The 21,115-nt window shown below is 43.2% G+C and overlaps 2 protein-coding genes across 2 annotated transcripts in view; both read right to left on the reverse strand.

Moving 5' to 3' along the window:
- Nucleotides 1-15,202, reverse strand: part of FASN (fatty acid synthase) — a 48,453-nt gene extending 33,251 nt beyond the window's left edge. Inside the window, 9 exon segments of the mRNA XM_067308130.1 lie at nt 274-733; nt 2,600-2,734; nt 3,009-3,124; nt 3,801-3,923; nt 4,365-4,565; nt 5,536-5,709; nt 6,994-7,146; nt 8,003-8,149; nt 14,981-15,202. Of these exon segments, the coding sequence (XP_067164231.1) occupies nt 274-733; nt 2,600-2,734; nt 3,009-3,124; nt 3,801-3,923; nt 4,365-4,565; nt 5,536-5,709; nt 6,994-7,146; nt 8,003-8,129 (1,489 nt within the window). The 5' untranslated portion in view covers nt 8,130-8,149; nt 14,981-15,202.
- Nucleotides 15,203-16,822: 1,620 nt separating this feature from the next.
- CCDC57 (coiled-coil domain containing 57) overlaps nt 16,823-21,115 on the reverse strand; it is a 43,393-nt gene continuing 39,100 nt past the window's right edge. Inside the window, exon 15 of the mRNA XM_067308644.1 lies at nt 16,823-19,002. Coding sequence (XP_067164745.1) covers nt 18,776-19,002 — 227 coding nt within the window. The 3' untranslated portion in view covers nt 16,823-18,775. The remainder of the gene's footprint in view (nt 19,003-21,115) is intronic.

Here is a 21,115-nt window from a genome sequence, read left to right on the forward strand (position 1 = left end):
ATCTGTGAGCAAAACATTGTACATTTCTAATACCTTCTAAATTAAACACTGCTTTTCATTCTTCTGGACTTCGCTATCATCAGAAGATAGCTAAATTGGAAGGATTAGATAGAACACAGGGAACATGAGTCTCCTACACTTAGCAAAAGGCTGCATAATAGTACCTCAGGCTAGAGAGTGGAAGAAAACGCTAAATAGAGCGGAGGGTCCAATAGCTCAAACGTCAGATCCACAAAGGAATGCAGAAGCCTGGACCCACTGCTGTGGTGTTACCTGAGCAGATGTACCAGAGTGGTCTAACAGATGCTTGAACTTGCTGGACCTCTTTTACGTCACTCTCACTGCCAACTAGCGTGTAGCCCCTGTAGGGCATGGAAGATACAGGAATCGCAGAGATATCACTGAGCAGGCTTATAAACGGGCTGCATCCTCCATGTTTTCTGCTCTCTTGAATTAGTATTTCCACAGCTTCCTGTGTTCTGCCACAGATTTGGACCAGTCGCGGCAAGTTACAGGTCTCCAGAGGCTGGCGTTTCTTCTCATTTGGCCTCAGAATGACATGAGCGTTAGAACCTCCAAAGCCAAAAGAATTGATACTGACAAGGCCACCTTTCACTGGTGTTGGTTTACAAACCACCTGCAAAGAGCCATCTTGTAAGGCAGGAATATCTGGATTTGGGGTATTGAAATGAAGATTTGGAGCCCACAGCCCATGTTCCAGAGAGAGAATGACCTGAAAGAGACAGAGTAGTCTGTGTTCCACATTTTCTTGTAGAAAACACTCTTTTGTTATTATCGTTTTACTATAAATGATTACATAGCATACACTTGAGCGCCATGGCTTTTATAGAAGTTTGAGAGTACAGTGAGTATACACCAGAGTCACCAAGAGGCTTTGTCTTGGCTATACAGTAATTAGGCCGAGTAGTTCAAAAATACAAATAAGCTGTTCCCTCCCACACCAGAATTTAAGTAAGGTGACCTTGGCAAATGGTAGTTTCCTTTCTACCTGTTCATATACATAATGGATTTTCAAGTCTGAAATCAGATACTTCCAGGATCTATTTTCCTAACTGGCATCTCACATATAAAGCATTTTATGGAATCCCAAAAGAAAATGTTTACAATAACTTCAGACTGCCTGAGACAGTAGCTGTCTTCGAGACAGTTGGCTTGGTGTATTTTCTGGCTTGGTTTCAAGGATCCTTTATCTGCCATTCTGATTAACTTCCAAATGTTAAAATATCAAGTGCTGCCCAACTGTTAGAGAACCAGAAACTGTTAGAGAGCCAGAGTTTCCAACATCCTTCCAAACAAAGCTTCAGGTGCTTTCAAGATACCAGATCTGGGAATCAGACCTAATACAACTTAAGAAAAACATAGGAAGAGACACTTCCAGAACAGGCATGGTAGGTGTTAGGGGCCGATATATCCAGCAGTAGGTTCTGATACAAAGTTAACTGAGAAAACTTATGGAAAAGAGTGAGAAAACATGATATGTCAGAGAAGCCTACAAAAGAGAAATCATGTCTCCTTTTCACAGTTCTGCACCCTTTCTAAGGAACACGGAGACTAGGAAAGAGCACTTCAGAGTTATGATCCTGTCCTGACAGATGACAGCAGAACTGCACTAAGCAAACTGCTTACAACCTACAATGTAGTAACACGGGAGAGGTTTATTTTATGAGTCAGTCATCATTCCTTCTACTGAAGGAGGTCTCAGCCTAGATGATAGAAATTAAAAAGTAAATTTTCATCTGAAAAGAGATGGACACTGCAGTTTTCAAGCTTTATTTGCAGACAAGGTTATTCACAGGGAGTAGTATGTATTCAGGTCATAATAACCACTTTAAAGAGCCTAAAGTACTAGCAGTAACAATGCACATTGCTTCAGTCTGCATGGCTCTAAGGTTTTCCATAATAGGCTTACAACCAAGCATGAACATTAGCTAGATCTCCGATAAGCAGTTTAGGAGCCAAGACTGATAGATGATTGTCTGTCTACAGCAATAGTTAGTAGGCCAGCTGGTTGCTAAGACAACCAGCTATTCAAGCTGGTAGCCTGACATCCTGAAGAACTCACCTGGCTTCTTGCCAACACAAGAGACAGACAGAAGAGGAAGAAAAGACACATCCCTGACAAACAGCCGGAAGGATCAGCTACTCTTTTGGCACTGAGAGCCCAAACTGCCTCTTTGGTCAATGTCAGCTACCCAAAACATTTAAATTGTTCTACTTGTACCTCCCCCAAACCCAAATGACTTATAGTGCATTTCTGCTGGAAGTTCTGGTGTGAGAACAATCAATAAGGTGATCACAAAGCCTTTATTCCGAGCACAGTTTGAGCTCCTGTAGAATTCAGAACAGGAGGATTAAAAATGTATGCGTATATTAACACACCCCCACCAAGGGTCACCTGAGCAATCATGTCCAGCTGGCAGCATAATCACCTGAGCTTTCAGAAATATTTGCAGATGAAGCAAGGAGTAATGAAATAATAAGCGAGAATCACCTGAATTCATTATAAGCTTACATCTTATCCTGGCTCAGTGCAAGCTTTCTTAAAAGCCAACATTTTCCTTCTCAAGCTATGCATTACCTTCGCTAATGCAGCAAGCCCAGAGGCAGGTTCTGGATGACCCATGTTTGACTTTGTTGAGCCAATCAACAGTGGCTCTCTCTCACACTGGCAGAAGACATTTACAATGCCACTTACTTCCTGTGGATCACCAACCTAGTAAGAAAACAATCAGTGACAATTAGCTAACACTTCTAAAATGCATTGCGGAAGAAACAAATCTGAAAAACTAAGATATTTGGGTAAAATCCAAAAGTGGTGAAGCAGTACACATTCCAGTAACTGATGTAAAGGGAAAAATACAGTTCCTTCATGTTTATTTTGAAAGAACAAGAAATAATTTGAAGGAGGAGTGTGACAAGGGGTTCATGGGAAGACAACAGGGAGAAAACAAACAAACAAACAAAAACCCAGAGCAGGCCATGCTCACCTTGGTGCCTGTCCCATGAGCTTCAACATACTCCACTTCTGCTGGTTTGATACCACATTCTCTGTACAAAGAGCTGACCAACTGCTGCTGCATCTCTCCAGATGGGAACGTCACACCTAGGACCAAAATTGCCATCAATTCCTCTCTCCCATTAGATGCTTCCTGTTCTGGTTTTAGTGTCCTTTTAACTGGTTAGGGCTACAAGGTCCAAAAAAAAAAAAAAAAAAAAAAAAAAAAAAAAAAAAAAAGACCAAGTAAACCTTTTCAGGATTTATACCTATGGCTTTGGCATGGGGTACAACAAGCCTATCATGCTCTTTGGAAGATGAAGAGGATCCAGCAGTGGAGCTAAATCAATGATTTAGACTAGTATGGGAAGATACCAGTTAACAGGTATGAGGAAGTGTCCAGATCAAGCAGAACATGTGAAACTTGGCATGACTGGAGAGTTGGAGAAACTGGAGAGCAGCAGGGAAAGAGTCTTCCAGCAATAAAATACATGTCTACTATCAATGCAAAAAAGTTATTACAAAGGTATCCTGAGGAAGTCATAACTAGTAACATGACATTCCTGTTAGTCTGTACAGTAGAAACAGCCACTTGCCTCATTGGATTCCTTTACAAAATAAAGGCCTGAACTCTGTATTACCAAAAGAAAAATAAAAGAAAAAAAAATCTCACAGGCCTAGAGAAAGTGAACTCCATAACAGCCATAGGCCCCTGCTTGTGATGACCAAGACTCAAGACTGGACAGTTCTGTAGAATCTCACTTTTCTGAGGCTCAAGGCCTACCTTGCTCCTTAAAACCATCAGTGTTACTCCCAGCATTGACTATTGTGGCATAGATCCGTTTAGCCATGGACTTCTTGGTCAAAAGAACAACAACAGCAGCTTCAGAGCGACAGTATCCATTTCCTGTGAACAGAGAGAGAAGAACAAGTCCCTAATCTGAAGAGTTCTGCTCAAGCAGCAAAACACTATACAATACAGTCACCTCATTCCTCAGTACTGTTTAAAATTGATTGCTTTAAGAATACGATATAGGCATTTGTTTTAAAAACGTATGCCCTAAAAATGCTGTCTGCTTATCACAAATGATGAATGAAAATTTCCGTCAAGAGATCATGTTATTTCCTTTCCTCAGTGGTAGTGAAATGAGCCACACAGCTTATTCTCCACAGTTAGTTTTCCAGGTTCAATTAAGCACACAACATAGATAACATTCAGGGTATGTCCCAAACGGTGCACCTAAGAACAACTATGACACCAGCTATCTGCTGTTTTACAGGAGTATCAGGTCACAGCCTCAGCAATAAGACTCAAACAACACAGCAATATTTGGTGCTAATGCCTTACCTGAAACATCGAAGGCCTTACAGGTACCATCAGGACTAAGCATACCAAGTTTCATGAACTGCACAGAAGTGTTGGGTTTTAGCAGAAGGTTGACCCCTCCTACCAGGGCTGCGCTACATTGTCCATGACGAATTGCCTTGTAAGCATTTTCCAGTGCGATGAGACTAGAGGAGCAGGCTGTGTCAATAGTCACGCTTGGTCCTTAGGAAACAGGAAGGGCAGAGAGGGAAAGCAAAAAAACCCGAAAAAAAATAACTAACAAAAACTTTCTTTTTACTGTTCATTTTCTAGAGTTGCTTGCTAGAGACTACAGGATTGGGGGGAACATATCCAAAGAAAGCTAAGTAAAAGTTGCTACAGAACATTAAAGGTAATCCTGGTACACTGGAATACAAGTATCATCATCTTTGCTTGCTTACCAGATAATAAGAGACAGGAAAGAAGAAGAAGAAGAAGAAGAAGAAGAAGAAGAAGAAGAAAAATAATGCAAACAGCTTGGTTTTAAGGGTACCTTTTTACATTATATCTATCAGTCTTCACCAAAAAAAGAAATTGTATTGTCGCAGGCAGGTCTCATCTACTTCTCTGTTCTCATCAGTAAAATCCCTTCTTCTTCCTGGTGCTAACTTTGCCATGATCGCAATCCCCAGCTGCTCTGCATAGGAATTCCCATCCCTCTACTTTATCTTTTATCTTCAAGGCCACAGGCACTTCTAGTCAATATACCATTTTGGTACTTCCCTCAGTTCTTTTACTTTACTCATCAAAAACAAACAAAACACCTGCCACCTTTTCCCTTTACATTTCTTTCCTTCTAGTCAGTTCGCCTCTGGGGCAAACTTCTACATGACTGGATATCAAGTAACAGTCTAAAGGAAGTTTAAATCAAGATCTGGACCCTTTTCCTGAAGGCTTTCTGCCATCGTCTTCATCTTCTTTCAGATGAATGCCAGCTATGCCCATCAGCAGCAAGCGAGGTACAAAGCCTTACGGTGAACCTCACCACGCTTTTTTTGCTTCCCATTTGCCTCCTCACAACCATTGCGTGCTGTTTTCTTCTCCCAGAAGGGTCTACGTCATCATATCCATCCCACCCCTCTGCAGAAGCTGTGGTACAACCATGCTCAAATTGCAATTACTCATCAGCATTGACGGGTTTTGGGACACTTACCTGTTAAATCATAAAAGTAGGAAATCCTGTTGGCAAACATAGCACGCTGGCAGCCAGTCATGCTGTACCCCAAAAGCTCTTCAGGATCTTGACTAAGGGCTTCAGCAGCTTCTGACCCACTTGCACCAACCCACACACCTGTGTCTGTGCCACGAAGGGTGCCTGGATTAATACCTATGGGAATATTGGAAGGTAGATTATGGCAGACAGACTCAAGATGAAGGGCAAACTGGGGAAATACCAGGTACCTTCTGGCACTAGATCATGAAATACAGCTCCCTACTGTCCCTTTCTGGCAGACCTGTAGCACTGTTCCCTTACCAATAGTTCTCTCTCCATCTCCTTCAATTGCAGGCCTTACAAATCTTACAGTAGAGTCCCTCAGAACTTTGGCATTGTTTTTTTGACCAGAATATATTGCCCTGGTACAGCTTTTCAGCTTAGTTGGGTATTGCTGAAGTCTTGTATAGAAGTGGTACAGATTAGGCAAAATACAAATGCTGATCAGATAAGCTGACTTCCAGTCCAGAGAAAACTAGCAGACAGAAGGGAAGAAAAACGTAGCCCTCAGAATATCACGTGAGCACAAGAATATCTACCTATCCACACTAGAGGCCTCTGGAGTACAAGAATTATTAAGCCCAAAAGCCAACAACCTGGAATAAGAAACAATTATGCTCTGAAAGGCTTTGACTTCCGGCAATCTCTGCTCTTTCTTTTCTGTGCTGCAGGAGTCCTGGACACAAGCAGACTATTCAGGCCTTTGGACTGAAGCTCAGCAGCTGAGCAGCAGGTGTCAATTTGTCAATACTAGTGAGCTGTTTCCAACTTTGTCCTTGTGCTTCTTATGTTCAGATGTGAAACTGATTAAGAACAAACTTTCTGGCTCTGTGGGCGAGTAACTCAAAAGCTCAGGATACTGGCAGTGATGGAGAAAGGAGGCTCCAATTTCGGAGAGCACATGCCCTAGGTAAGCATTTTATGATAGTAGCTCAAACGCCACATATTTTCAATGAATCTGGCCAATGCATAGGATACATCAGGGCATCTGCCATCCTTTTAGACCATGGATGAAAATTCTGTTTTGAGTCTTCTTCCATTTCAACTGCAATTATGCCCTCTGCCTTTAAAGGGAAAGAGATCTATTTTGGAATATTATGATAGAGCATGAGCATAAGGACACCAATGTACAAAAGCTCTTCCACTGGTAGCTGTTTAAGTGTTTCTGCAGTACTGGTTGTTCTGTACAAGACAGATTTGCTGGCAATCAGTGTAGATTTCCTAGTTCAAGTTCTAGAGAAAACAGGTGTGTTCTAACTCTCTTACCAGTTCTTTGGTCTCCTCTCTATTGTGATAGCTTTCTCATGTTAGAACTCTCATCACATTGATGCACATCTGCACCTGTCGCACAGAGGCAATATAGCACAATTCTCCCTCTTCAGTCATTCAGCTGCTTACCTCCATCCAAAATAGCTTCATAAGAAACTTCTAACAGCAAGCGAAGTTGAGGATCCATTGTATTAGCTTGTTTGGGATGAACCCCAAAAAAAGAGGCATCAAATTTGCTTATGTCCTTGAGCTTTCCATTTCTCTTGGGCAGTCCATAAATTCCTGAGAAGAAAAATTCAACATTGTGTCACAGATTACATATTCTTTGAAGCAGTTACTAGCTGGGGGTGGTGGTAGGGGAAGCAGTGCAGCATGACCACAGCTGATTCTTGATTACACATGAAACCTCATTTCCATATTGCAGCACCCAGGGTGCTATGAGAACACCTAGCATTCCATCTCTGTAGATCCCATATGGGAATTAGACAGCTGCGTTAACAAAAAGGATTGCGATTTGTAAGACTTTCCAGGATATGGCAGCAAAATGCATCTATTTGCCTGTAAGTATTTGTGCTTTGGCAAGTTGTGCCAAGCACATACACAGACCGAATCAGTGGTTCCAGTCAGTCACCAGTTAGAAGAAAAACAAAAGCTACTTTTCACTTTCACAAATCACGAGCTTTGAATTAGATAGACATGGGCCGAATATTTCAAAGAGAGAATCAAACAGAAAAGAACATTGTAAAAAGCCATAAATCATGGGACTGCAGTCCCTCTGCTACTTCTGAACCTATAAAACTGACAGATGAGTCTTATTACCACAGCTGTCAACAGCAGGTCCAAGATTCATGATGCTGTTGTGTTAAAGCTGCTCTGTTAAAAGTGTTCTTTTTTTTCCTGTAAATAAGCTACATAGAACTTATTAGTTACTATTGCATGAGAAATGCCATTATAAAATGGATTACATAAGACTTTTATAGAACTGTTCTGTTCCTGAATCTCTTGGTGTCTGTATCAGAAGTAAATTTAAAAACTCTGGCAGGGTTTCCCCATTTGATAAAACCTTTCACTTCATAGGATAGTTCATCTGAAAAGCTCAGAATTCAAGGCTCCAAAAGGAGAGACAATGAGTGCTCACCTGGTTTCCACCTCCGATCATCCTCTGTGACCATATCAACTCCATTAAGTAGGTTCTCCCAGAACTCTTGCAAGTTCTCCGATTCTGGTAATTTTCCTGCTATGCCTGCAATCACCACGTCCTCCATTTCTTAACTTCTCCCTGTTGCTGAGATCCAGAAAGCAGTAAGACTAGTAAGCTTTCACACAGAGGAGACTACATGTGTCTCTAGTCTTCCTGACGTGTTGTGACAAACAAGCGTGTTTGCAGGAGAAACACCCACACAGGAACAGTCCATGGAGCCTCTAGTACAAAGAGATATCCTACCTAATCAAATTGACAATAAGATTTGCGGGGACAATGGAGACAAGAAAACTGATTCTAAAGGAGCGCTGGGCTCTGAAAACCACCACTTTCTATAAGACAACTAGAGAATGAACAGGTCTAGCTTTACCAGATGCAGGGCCTCTGTGAAGCCTGTAGAGAAGAAAGATTAATATGCTGGAGCAGAGGTGGGTGGGGAAATTAAGAAATACATATAGTAAAATATATAATTACAAGGCAAACCTAACAGGCAGCAAAACAAGTTCTACAATCATTCCAAAGTTAAATACTAACTTCAGAATCAAGAATCAGAGACTTTTTTTTTGTAAACAAAGTGCAGAGATGACAATACATTTTAGCTTCATTCTAAATACCTGAAACAAGAAACAAGTTTTACGTATAAGGTGTTACCCAAAACACAGAACCCTGCACTGGCACAGTTAGAGGACTGGGCATGGGGAACTGAGCCCATGGGTAGAGGGTGGTGCTTTAAAACACAAGTCAGCAGAATAGATCTGTATTCCAGTTGGGGCGGGGGCAGAATCCTAGCTGTTGTCCCAAAGAATTTGTATTCTAAAGACCCCAACCTCAAATTACACAGAGAGCACCATGCCTGCATGAGGCAGCATGGAAGGCTATCCATAGAAGTCACAACATCAAATGAGAGCTCGTATATTACAGTCAACACACTTATTTAAATTCTCTTTGTATTACACTGAAAAAATTATTAGCAACTAAGTAGAGAGACAGCAAGTTAATCTGATGTTCCAGTTAAGGTCAAGTTACAGTTTGCAGACCCTAAGCAGGCAAGTTCAAGGAAAAAGTACAAATAAAAGTGGCTGCATGAACAGAGGGCAAGAGGTGGGTAGTAAGCTTTCATAGCACTTCCTTAAATAATTTTTTCTGATGGTAGAGGCAAAATATTCTCTTGGGTTAATGTGTGGGATTTTAACAATTAAAAAAAGTCACAGTGAAAATTAGGTGTTTAAATAGTTTGAAGTCTGTCTTAATGACTTTGAAGACTGTTACGTACAACCTAAAGTTTAATCTCCATCACAGATTATGCACCATAGTGTCATGCAGGCACTTTGCAGAATACTACTGGTGCTCAATCATCTTTCCAGCACAAAACAGCACCAATGGGTAATCTCAGGCGATCCTTTGCATAACAGTTTTCCCAGCCCAATAAATTTCATCTAGCAATGGAATCATATCCTCTTTTTCTTGTGATGATTTATCTGTGGGGAAAAACAAAACAAAACAAAAAAAAAAACGCACACTCAGAAAGTCAAGGTAAAAGGTTGCTCGCCTTATGGTTCTGCATCCTCCTTCAGAAATTCTTGATGCTTTTGAGCAAGAAATAGGCCTCTCTTCCACCCATACACTGCACAGGCATAACACCTTCCTGTGACTGAAAGGGGCTGGGGCACGGGTGTGTGCGTGTGTGTAGGAGAAGCAAAGTCCTTTGGTTTGCAAGGCTTTTGCTGAGGTGTAGCCCAGACACCATACAATACCACAGACCTCGCCTGATTTCTTTTACCCTTCTTGCCTTCAGTAGTTATCTTTACTTAGATCTGTGGAGTGACTGCAGAATTATGCAATGTGTAATACTCAGAAGTAGAAGAGATGATTACCTCATCCAGTCCATTCTTTCTGGGAGCAAAAACAGAATTGCTCCCAAAAGGATATCTTGGATTTCTCAGCCTCATATTAAATACTTCAGACAACAGAACCACAGAATCACAGAACAGTTGAGGTCTGTTGACCTCCGGAGATCATCTAGTCCAACTCCCCTCCTCAAACAGGGTCACCTTGAGCAGGTTGCCCAGGACCCTGTCCAGACAGCTTTTGGAGACTCCACAACCTCTCTGGGCAACCTGTTCCAGTGCACTCTGTCCCTTCATCCAGGTCGCTGATGAATAAGTTGAACAATACTGGACCCACTACTGACCCCTGGGAGAAACTGCTAGCCACAGGCCTCCAACTAGACTTTGCACCACTGACCACAACCCTCTGAGCTCTGCCGTTCAGCCAGTTTTCAGTCCACCTCACTGTCTGCTCATCTTGCCCATACTTCATCAGCTTGCTTATGAGGATGTTATGGGAGACAGTAGCAAAAGCCTTCCTGAAGTCAAGGGAGACAACAGCCACTGTTCTCCCCTCATCTATTCAGCCAGCCATTCCATCGTAGAAGGCTATCAGGTTGGTTAAGCATGATTTCCCCTTTGTGAATCCATCCAGAAGCTCCTCTGGGGTAAAATTCTATTCCACTCTGATTGTTCATTTAAATGGGAAACAGTATCACTACTGGTTTTAGTCAGCAAACACTTAAGGATCTTACTGAGAAACTATACCCCAAAACTGAAGTGGGTGGTAACAGGCCCAATCCACTCCACTCTGAGGAGGAACTTTTTGTTTTCTTCTATTCCCAAATCTAGCAGGCCAGTTCTGTTGTTGGCATCACCACTATACCTACAAAATCTGATCAAGGACTGCAACTCTCCCATACTCACAGCAATTCTGTGCTAGGAGCAGAGCAGGAATGAATCTGAGGCATGGAGCTTTCAATCCAAGCATAAGACATAAGATGATAATGTGATTCTGACCAAATTTTATGCCACGGCTCTTTGGCTGGGGGTCTCGAGGGACAGAAATACAAGTTATATTTCAGGGGATTGAAACTTCACTTCTTGGATTGTGTCTTCCCATCCCATATCTCCTACCCTGGAGTATCACAAAAACTCCATCCAGGTATCACCAATCTGGATAAAATATTGTTCTGGGAGAGTAAAGTAATGGAATTTATCAGAAAAGCAATCTCTGCCAACATGTTATGAATGTAGTTGAGCAAGACTGTGTCAAAGGCAAGAGAAAAAATGCTGCAGTAATCAAATCATAGAATAAAGAGAGCCAAGAAGTTAATTTTAGCTGAGTGAATGGGTAAGAAGAGCCACAACCTAAGGATTTTTATACAAAAGGACTCGAAAGATTTAGACTTGACACAAAGAGCTCCAAATGCCTAATCAGAGGTAACATCCAACTTATGGACTGATGTGACAGACACAGTGTAGATGATTTGCTGTGGAAAAGGTGAGCGGGGAAAGGAAAAACCATGAATTCTAAGTCATCCCCGATTAATCAGAGATTAAAGAAGACATTACAGCAACCAATGTCGTCTTCAGTCTTCCTTGGCAGATAGAAAGCAAGTAGACTATTTTAAAGCTCATTGACATTACTCCAAAATGGTGTATTGTATTATGTTACTATATTAGAGACTCACTTTTTCTGTGGAACACTCTTAGACTACACATGGTATACTGACAGTTTGTAAAATACAGGACATAGCACAGATCAGGAAAGACAATGATTTCTACAGCTGTATTAGAGATTGGACTACAGCAAATACGCATAAAAAATTGTTCCCATTACATTTGATGAACATGGTGAATAAAAGCAACAGGTCAAAAGAAGGAAACAAGAAAAGATAAAAAGGAACAAACAGGATTCTCACATTTCTTAAGGCTGTATTCTGTTGGATACAACTAGACAGCTAACATTCTTTTCCCTTTGTTTACCCTAAGATTTTATTTTAATTACTGTGAATTCTTCCCAGACAGCTTGCCTTTTTAAACTGTGGGGGGAATCTGAACATACTAGTCCAACAGACACCTCAGTTAAGCATAAATTGCCTCCACACTGGATTTACACAATTTTTTTTTGCAATGATATTGCATTGCTGACTCATTCAGTTTGTCACTTGCAATAATTAACAATCCCTGATGGTATTATTGACTAGTAACCACTTTCATCACTTTATACTTGTGCTCTGGTTATCTGCCTCCCACATTAGCCACTTGACAAGGTTGGTTTGTTTATTGATGCCAGTTCATTTCTTCAATCATATTATACCTTATTAACCATGTTCTCTATGTATGTGATACCTATCAGTTTCATGTGAGCCCAGTGCTATTATCAAGCGTACTTGTAAATTGAAATATTGTTCTTCATTGCATTTAAGACAGTCGTTCATCAGTACCTCACTAATCCAGCACCAATAAAGAATCAAAAAGAGAAGTATTAATCATTGCTTTGCACCATCCCTTGCAGCTGTACAACTATTTTTATAAAAGTTTTATCTGTTTTGTTTCCCTACAAGAATATCCTTGCACCCACTGAAACTGTAAGTTTTTTTTTTTTTTTGGGGGGGGGGGAAGGCAGAGAGGAAGAAGAGAGGAGACAGGGGAGGAAAGAACTTGAAGACAAAGTTTAACTTCTTCTCCCACTTTTACCTGACTATCCCAATCTCCAAAGACAATAATTTTCTTATGTGCTGCACCTATGCCCACCTGAGCCTCGGTGAGGAAAAAGGGGGGAGGGCTGATGAGACACACATATTTTTGCTGATCATTATAAATTTGAGATGGGGTATTCTTTACTGAGCAGTTCACCAAGAGAAGCACATGGAATCTGTTTGCAAATAAACAAAAACACCCAAACCCTATTTTGCCTGATGCACAGTTCAGCTTTCTAGACAGGGGTACCTTGCTTTTATTTATTTCACTGTTATTTTGATGACTCTATTCATGGTGGGCCAAACTCCTCAAAACCAGCTCTCTGCTACTGGTTCTTGGCAGTCCAAATCTTGACCCGTCTTTGGAGCTCCTATTATCTTAACAGGAAACTTTCATGGGTCTTCCATAGCTTCCCTCAGCACAGATAATGGTTTGCTTTCTTAGTTTAAGTATCACTACATCATAATCCAGGTTTTCCAACCTCTGATTATCCAAATTTGATTTTAATATCAAACCCTGTTTCTAGAATTTGTAATTAAAACTGTTATTACATAGGAAGTTCACTTGTAGAGGAAGCTACAATGTCTATTGGTTAAAAAAAAAAAAAAACCTTTACAAAATAAAAGTCAACACAGGACAGTTTTCATTTTTTGAAAGCATTTGACTACTGTCAGTCTGTGTGCTATGGCTTCAGTTTTACAAAGACCTTTTAACTGTCTGTGTTTCAAGACTGGATTTGTCCTATTGACCACACGGGAAGTGAGAAGTGGTGGTGTGTTTTCATATTTAAATAAACTATTCAGTAGGAAACACAGTTTGATTCAAAATGTTATTTAAGGAGGTAAAATTAGATTTTGCTTGTGGCATCAGCACAGCTGTTTGGATTCCCAGATAATTGGAATGGATTGTACAAACTTAAGTCTCCAGGATCACCATATCAGATTTTTAAAAAATATATCTGTAATTCCTTCCATGTAAGGCCATCATCCTCTGAATTCATCCACTAAGTACAGCCTTTGAAAACACGTTATTATTTTCAACTTGTTTCAAGAAGCTTTAGAAGCTGCAGAAAAAAGTGAACATTTTGCTAAAGTGGCTGAAAGGATTTTTTACTCTTTTTTAAAAGCAAGACATGCTCCAACGCCACCAATATTGTTCTCTGAAGAAGTACTTAAGTTCACAAACTGCTCTGACACAACTTGTTTCAATTTGAGCACATGAATAAGGCTTTTAGCTAGCAAAATCTGCAATTCAGTATTTCAAAAGGCCCTTTGCTGGGGGAAGAAGGTGAAAAGCAAGCTGCAGAAGAGGGACTGACAGAATCACATCATCAAAAAGAGACTGCGCAATCAGTGAGGTTATTATATTCAGGCAACTGGTTTATACTGAAGTGGAAAAGGGGGGGGGTTACTAATATATGCTATACCTTTTTTGAGAAGGTTTCCTAGAATGTATTAAGAAGTCACCCTTAATTACAGAGAAGGCCAAATATCCGCTTACAAGCTTCCATACCCTTCTAGTACTTTTTAACCCATAAAATCTTGGGAGACAAAACAGAGGACCACAGTCTTCCTGCCAGCATGCACCGGGTCATTCAGTCACAGCGCCCGGTGCAGGGCGCCGCTGGCTCCGCGCCGGAGCTGCGCGCCGCGGGGCCGCCGAGGCCGCGCCGCGCCGCGGCCCCGCGGGGCCGCCCGGCCCGGCCCCGCGCTGCGCGGCGGGAAGGCGGCGTGCCGCGCGGCGGGAAGGCGGCGTGCCGAGGCTTGGGAGAAGTCGAAGGACTCCGTGTCGCTCACCACGTGAGGCCTGCCATCAGCGGCGCCCCAGGCTGCGCCGGGCAGCATCTCTGCGCTGCCCTCGGCGCGCCTCTCCGCGCCGACCAGCGGCGGCGGGGGGTCGCGGCGGCGGGGCCCCCGCCCGCCTGCTCGCCGCCAAGATGGCCGAGCGCCGGCGCCACAATGCAGCGGCTCGGCCCCCCCCGCCGCGCCACCTCGCCGGCCGGGAAAACCGGAGGCTCCGGCTCGGTGACCGCGCCTCGGGGCTCTCGGGCAGTGGGGACTCTCCTCGGCACAGCTGCGCTGGGCCACGGAAGCACAGCCACGGGAAGGGGAAGGGCAGCCCCTGGCAACAGGGGTGCGGCGAGCACAAGGCCGGGGCGCAGAACCTGCTCGTTGTGCGGGCCGGGGCCGCGCGGACCCCCCCTCCCGCCCCGCCAGCCGAAATCCTCGCACAGCCTCGTCACGGAGCCCCGCCGCGGCGGAGGCGGCACGATGGAGCCTCCCCGGCGCGGGTGCTGGGGTGCGGCACCCGCCGAGGCGGGGGCGGCGGGCGCCGCTCTTCCGCCCGCGCCGCGGCCACAGCTGCAGCCGCTGCCCCGCGGTACCTGTGCAGGTGCGGAAGGCTTCGTGCCGGTAGGACCCTGGCGTCAGCTCAGTGCCGGGACCGGGCTACTGCGGGGTGGGCTCTCCGTGCGGATTCGGGCGCTGCAACGGCCGGTGCCGGGCTACAGGCTGCGCACCAGCCGCTGCTCCGCGCTCTCCTCACTGTCTCCCTCTAGCTCCCACCTCTATTTAAGCAGCCGCCACCTCCGGCGGCCACGCCACATGGGCTGACAGTTTACTCCTTGGCGCAGTCCAATGAGAGACGGGGCAGGGCCACCCGGAGCCGGCCCTGGGGTGATGCCAACCCCCTGCCCGCCGGAGCCGCTCCACGGGAGGAGGGGACACATACCCGGTCCTCGGCCCTGGCCGGGCCGGGGCGGACCCAGGCGCGCTCCCGTGCCCGCGGCACCGCGCCAAGCTCCCGCGCCCCGCCCCCGAGCCAGAGGCTGTGAGAGGCTGGGCCCAGTGGGTGGTACCTAGCTTCGCCCGGGCCCGCCGCGGCGGCCGCCGGCCTGGCCAGGAGCAAGGCAGCGCCGGCCCCTTGCAGCCGCGGGCCCCCCTTTGGCCGGCCCCCCGTCGGGTGTGCACACCGTGTGACTACTAGTACGCCAGCGCTGGCACCGTGGCCGCAGCGAGGCGTGTGGAGGCTGCCCGACGGCAGGGCGCCGGGCCGCGAGAGGCCGGACTTGCGCAGCGTCCACGCGGGCTCGCGGCGCACAAAGAAGGGGGCGCTCCCTGTGGACGCTCAGTCACGGGCCGGCGCCCAATCCAGAGGCGGGGGCGTGTGAGCGGGGACGCGGCCTGGCCAATCGCGAGGCCCGTGTGGGTGTTGCTAGGCGATAAGGCGATGTGGTGACCGCTGAGGGGCGGCCGCGGGGCCGCCGGCGAGCGAAGCAGTACCCGCGCGTCGCCGGCGGTCGTTCACCCCGGCGGAGCGCGGCTCCGGGGTTACCACAGGGCAGGCGGGCACGCCGGCCGGGGATGCGTTGCCCCGTGCCCGGGCCCGTCGCTCCGCCGTGACTAGCGGCAGACTGGCGGAGCGGGCTTGAAGCGGGGAGGTGGGCCGCGGCAGAGGCGGGCCGCCCGGGCTTCCGCCGCCGCTGGGCGACCCCCGCTCCCTGTCGTGCCGCGGGGGTCCGCCTCTGGCGTTTTCACCTTTTAAAAGCAGAAAAAGTGAAAGTAGTATAAGATACGGCGAAGGGTATCTTTTATCCACTTTCTCCGTATCTTGTACTACTTATATTAAAGCAAAATACTAAACAAGAAATTTATATGAAACTTCGTTTGAAGGACTGTTTTTGTGATGGAGTGGTTGTCGCTCCTGCCTTTCAGTTGGCAAATTTAGGCCCCAATGCCAGGCTGCAGGGAGCATTCATATCTCGATCAGAGGTCCCATCTAGATTAGTGCTTGGCACTACTGCCAAAGATACACCAAAGCACCACTGGTTCGAAATACAGCCAGATTATGACGTTCTATGAGCAGAACTTTTGCCTTTATCCATATATCCCCAATACAACTTTTTTTTTTTTTAACCCTCTGCTAACAACAACCAGCAGTGCACCTTTAATCTTTGTTTTAGCTTTTGAGTGATCTGTGAACAGCTGGAATTCTCTTTTTTATAGGCTCTCCTTTCTTTGTACAGTTCAATAGCATTCACAGTACCATCTCATCACTGTTTTCTTTCCCACTTGTTTTTTTAAGAATCAACATCCAATTTGTTGAGTATTTTGTTCATAAAATATGTGAATTTTCTCCCTATATTTAGTAAGTACAAAATTAGCATAACCTTTCCATACAGGATCCAAGCAATACATTTATGTAATTTATTATTATGCATGTTTTGTTAACTTTCAGCATACTTATGCTATGTTCTTATAGTTACTGTAAAACAAATGTACAGTGATTGAACTCTTATTTTTTTCTACCACAAGGAAAAAAAAATGAAACAATCAACAGCTGTCTTCTTCCTTTACCTACAGCTGCCTTAAGGAAACCTGTTTCTCAGGGAAACTGAATAAATTAAAGTTGCCTTCCTGGCAAGAGGTCTGCATGACTGGGCACGCCAGCTGAAACACTAAAAAACAACCCCCCCCAAACCAAACACAAAGACATTTCTGAAGGCTGCAGCCCAGGAGTTTATATCCATGATATAAGAAATACAGAGTAGCATTTTTCAAGCTCAGATGCGGTATTACCAAGATTATGGAACAAACTGCTCCTTTTCTAATGAGTCGACACTGCTTTTAATGCAACAACTGTAAATGCACAGAATCTCATTGCACTGAAATACTCAGCATCTCCACAGTTCAATAAAAAATATGGAATCAGAAATAAAAAAAGTTACTTTACAAGATAACCTGCAGTTAATATCAACTTTGGAATATACACATTGTGCTCTAGAAATATCCAATGAGAGCTGTAATTGTGGTGTGATCTCAGCCAAAATTCCTGTGCTTGTTAGAAACCACTATGCTTTGAGCTGCAGAAAGAGCTCATTCAGGGCCTGGTTCAAGGGAATGCATCATGTTGTTCTGGCTCATGAACAATATCAAATGTTGAATCCAATGACGGGACTTTCAAGTAATAAAATGATTTAGAAAGAAGCCCACAAGATCTCTCAGGCCTCATATTGGCTTGATAACATCCCAATGAAATTTAATTGCAGATTTAAGCATCTGATTATAATACCATAGCATCTTTATAATAAAGCAAAACATTTTCAACAGGAAGTAGAAAAATAATTTTTCAAGTTGTTCTCAAAATGATTACTACCATATTATCAGATGCTACAGGGACCAGCTGTTTGCAAATACTACCAGGGAAGGAATTCTAAAAAGAAAAGTGCTGCAGAAAAAAAGTGCTGGTGGGTGAGTAGCTGTCTTCCTTCCTTAATCCTGTTTAGATTTTATATATGCTTTCAGCAGTAACAGAGAACTACAGTTCACTTCAGTGATACCACTTGTAATAAAGTTCAATACCAAAATATCTCAAGACAGCTCACTGTTGCTGGAATCTGTGACACAAATACACTGATCACTTGTTTAAATGTCCTGGTGTGGTTCATAACTACGTAGGTATCCCTCATTCCATCACAACTCACTCAAATTTTCTTTTAGCTTCATCTGTTTTAAGACCTACTTCTTACAGTACTTCTGAAAGATTCTAAGTGATCATGTTCTTCACTGCTTTAAACTTTGTACAATCTCTTGTTAAAGAAAAATAGTATTACTGGTGTGATGATAGAATTTTGATTTTATACTCTTTCATGCTCTCTCAACAGGTGGAAACAACTATAGAAGATGAGAAACAATACAAACTCAGGTGTAATCTTTTCAACCCTCTTTCTTTCAAGTGGAAAGATAGCTGCATAGGATTAACGGTTGCATTGTTAATTATAAGAAAACAAGTAGGTTGAGGCATCCCACTTCTAAGCTTAAAACATCTACAGTTTCTCAACAAAATATTTGCTAAAGACCTCCTAGCTTTGCCTAGAGGCAAAAGGATTTACATATGTATTAACTGGGCATTTCTAAATCCATGATGCAAGCAATATTTAACATATATAATTAAAATAAATCAGTATTAACAGTGATCATGATGATCTTATCATGTATGCAGATTAATCCTTTATTTTAGCTTGCAGCATGAAACAGGGTATTTGTTCTCTCTTTTGGCCTCAAACATCCCAACTTTACATATAAAAATGAACACCAAAGTCAATATTTAAATCTGATTAATGGGTTTAAAAATAAATAAATAGCAAGTGCAGACATGAAATTTGCTGCCAACAAAGAAATCAGTCTTTAAGGTTGTAGTTACGGATTTTTGCCACGTTGGAAGAGGTTTTTGGCTTTATGGGATGAGCACAAGACAAATTCCTGGATTTTAACTTCTGCTGAACTTCCAACTTGGTTCCTGTGACTGTCAAATGTGTAGCTGGCATTTCAGCTTTATCCTTGGCTTTGATATTTTGCTGAGATTCTTCAGGCATCTCAGTTGTACGTATAACTTCAAATTCCACTCCTCAAAAAAAGAAATAAAATTACTTCGTAGTTATGCTTGTATTTAATTATAAGACTGGGTAGTTGAGGAAAATTGGTTTACTCTTGTCCTCTAACTATACTGCCTTCATAGTGCCATATTATCAAAGTCTTATATTGGGCAACTGAACCCTTCTACAATAGTAAACACAAGGGGCATAGAAGGCCTGCCAGGCTGATTAGTAAAAATACAACAGCATCTCCTGCTCCATCCTTGCTTCACCTGTACCCCTTCATCCTCAGTTAGCATCAGACTGCTTAATAGAGGAGGAAGGAAGACAGGAAGGAAGGTCTGGAAGTTCCGGAAGGTCTGTATGACTGTTCAGTTCAAGCACTACTATCTGCTCAGCTGTTTTTAACACCACATTTTACAAGTTCACTCCTCTCTGCCTTCTGAGAGAACATCTGTATCAATCAAAGCAATACCATCACTGAATAACATGATATAGTTAGACCTACTTATTCCCATATTGTGAAATGGTGAAAAATTAGTCATTTGTTGGCTGCAACAGTGAGATCTTCTGTTTCAAAAAATCACCAGCAGCCATGAGAGCTGCAGCAAAATGTTTTAAGAGAAGCATGATCCAAAGGGCTCTAAGGTAGTTCTGTGGGCTTAACCGATAATCTCTGCCAAAACAACATCTTGCTCCCAAGAAGGTACCAGTGGTGAGCTTCCAAAGCTGCTTCATTATCAGAATTCCTTTTTCAGGGCACGGTACTCTAAAGAAATCTTTTTATTTGTCAGGTTTAATAACTGAAAAACAATGAGAAAGCTTAAGGTGCCTGTCATGGAACACTTCAGGGCCTCTACCTTGAACATATTCTATATGGCAGCCCATTGACACCCAGTGAAAGTCTTCTAGGATTTTTAATAGGAATGCCATGTTCTCATCACACAAATGTAAGGATGTCTTGCTAGAGAAACTTTGTAATTATGCTATTACATGAAAAAAAATTAATGTCCAGAAGCTTTACCCCTACCCATCTGCTGTAATGAAAGATCTGGACTTGAGAAGACAGGAAAACATGGGGGGAAGAGGAAGAGACACACTTCTCTCTACCTCCCCCCCCCCCCCCAAAGTAAAAGCCAACAAACCAACAGATGCAACTGACCCAATCTCATAATTCTAAAAAATTTTCATGTGAGACAATGGAGTACAGGAGAACACAGTTTTAATAAGGGAATGAGGTATAGAGGGAAGAAACTTAGGATGTCCTATTTTGCTCTTGTTGGGTTCTTCTTTCTGTTCACTCTAAACTCCTTCTGACTGTATATTAAAGCTACATTACTACCATTATTATGTGCATTTTTTTAATCTTCTCTCACAGAGGAAGATGTATACAGTGGAACACTTATCTAAAATATTAGTGTGTACTAGGGAGGACTAACTGAAAAAGGAACATCTAAGGCTGGGAATCAAGGAGACTGGTCTTAATACTCACAGGAGTTCACACTGCAGTGTCTCACATCATTCTCTGAAAACACTCTCTCCAGCTAAATGAACTTTAGTCTTATCACAGGTTTCATTAGGTAAGATAAGCGGAATTGGTCAATCACAGTATTCATTGTAAGCTTTAAGTAATGTTTACAGGTGCTTGGCTCCAGCCACTTTATCCTTATTTTTCAAGGCACTCGTATTTTAACCTCAGATTTTCTACAGGAATCCAAAGCAGGCAGCAGAAGTAGGCCTAATGTATTTGTGAAAACATCCACTACAGTATTCTATACTAATTGGAATGTTCTGAGCACAAAAGGCTTCAGTCCCAGGTACAATCCAATCTTGGAGCAAGAGAGTTGCATGAATTGTCAGGATAGGTTACTAGCAGGATAAGATAAATTCTCATAGTCAACAGAACGTGGTAGAAAGTCTGAAAAAAGTTCTATGTGGAAGCTTAGCATCACTCACAAAGGAAATCAAAACCATTCTTGAATTATGGATCGAATTAATCAAATTGAGACTTTATAGCTCTATCCGAAACAGTACACTGTGACTGTACACTTTTCAAAATCACTTTTACGTTCAGGCTTAGTTTGAATCAGTTGTTCACCCACGAGTGTGAAATCTCTGCACTGGGTCAGCTTGATAGCATTTGTT

This window comes from Apteryx mantelli, chromosome 19 (assembly GCF_036417845.1).
Source record: "Apteryx mantelli isolate bAptMan1 chromosome 19, bAptMan1.hap1, whole genome shotgun sequence".
NCBI classification, from domain to species: domain Eukaryota; kingdom Metazoa; phylum Chordata; class Aves; order Apterygiformes; family Apterygidae; genus Apteryx; species Apteryx mantelli.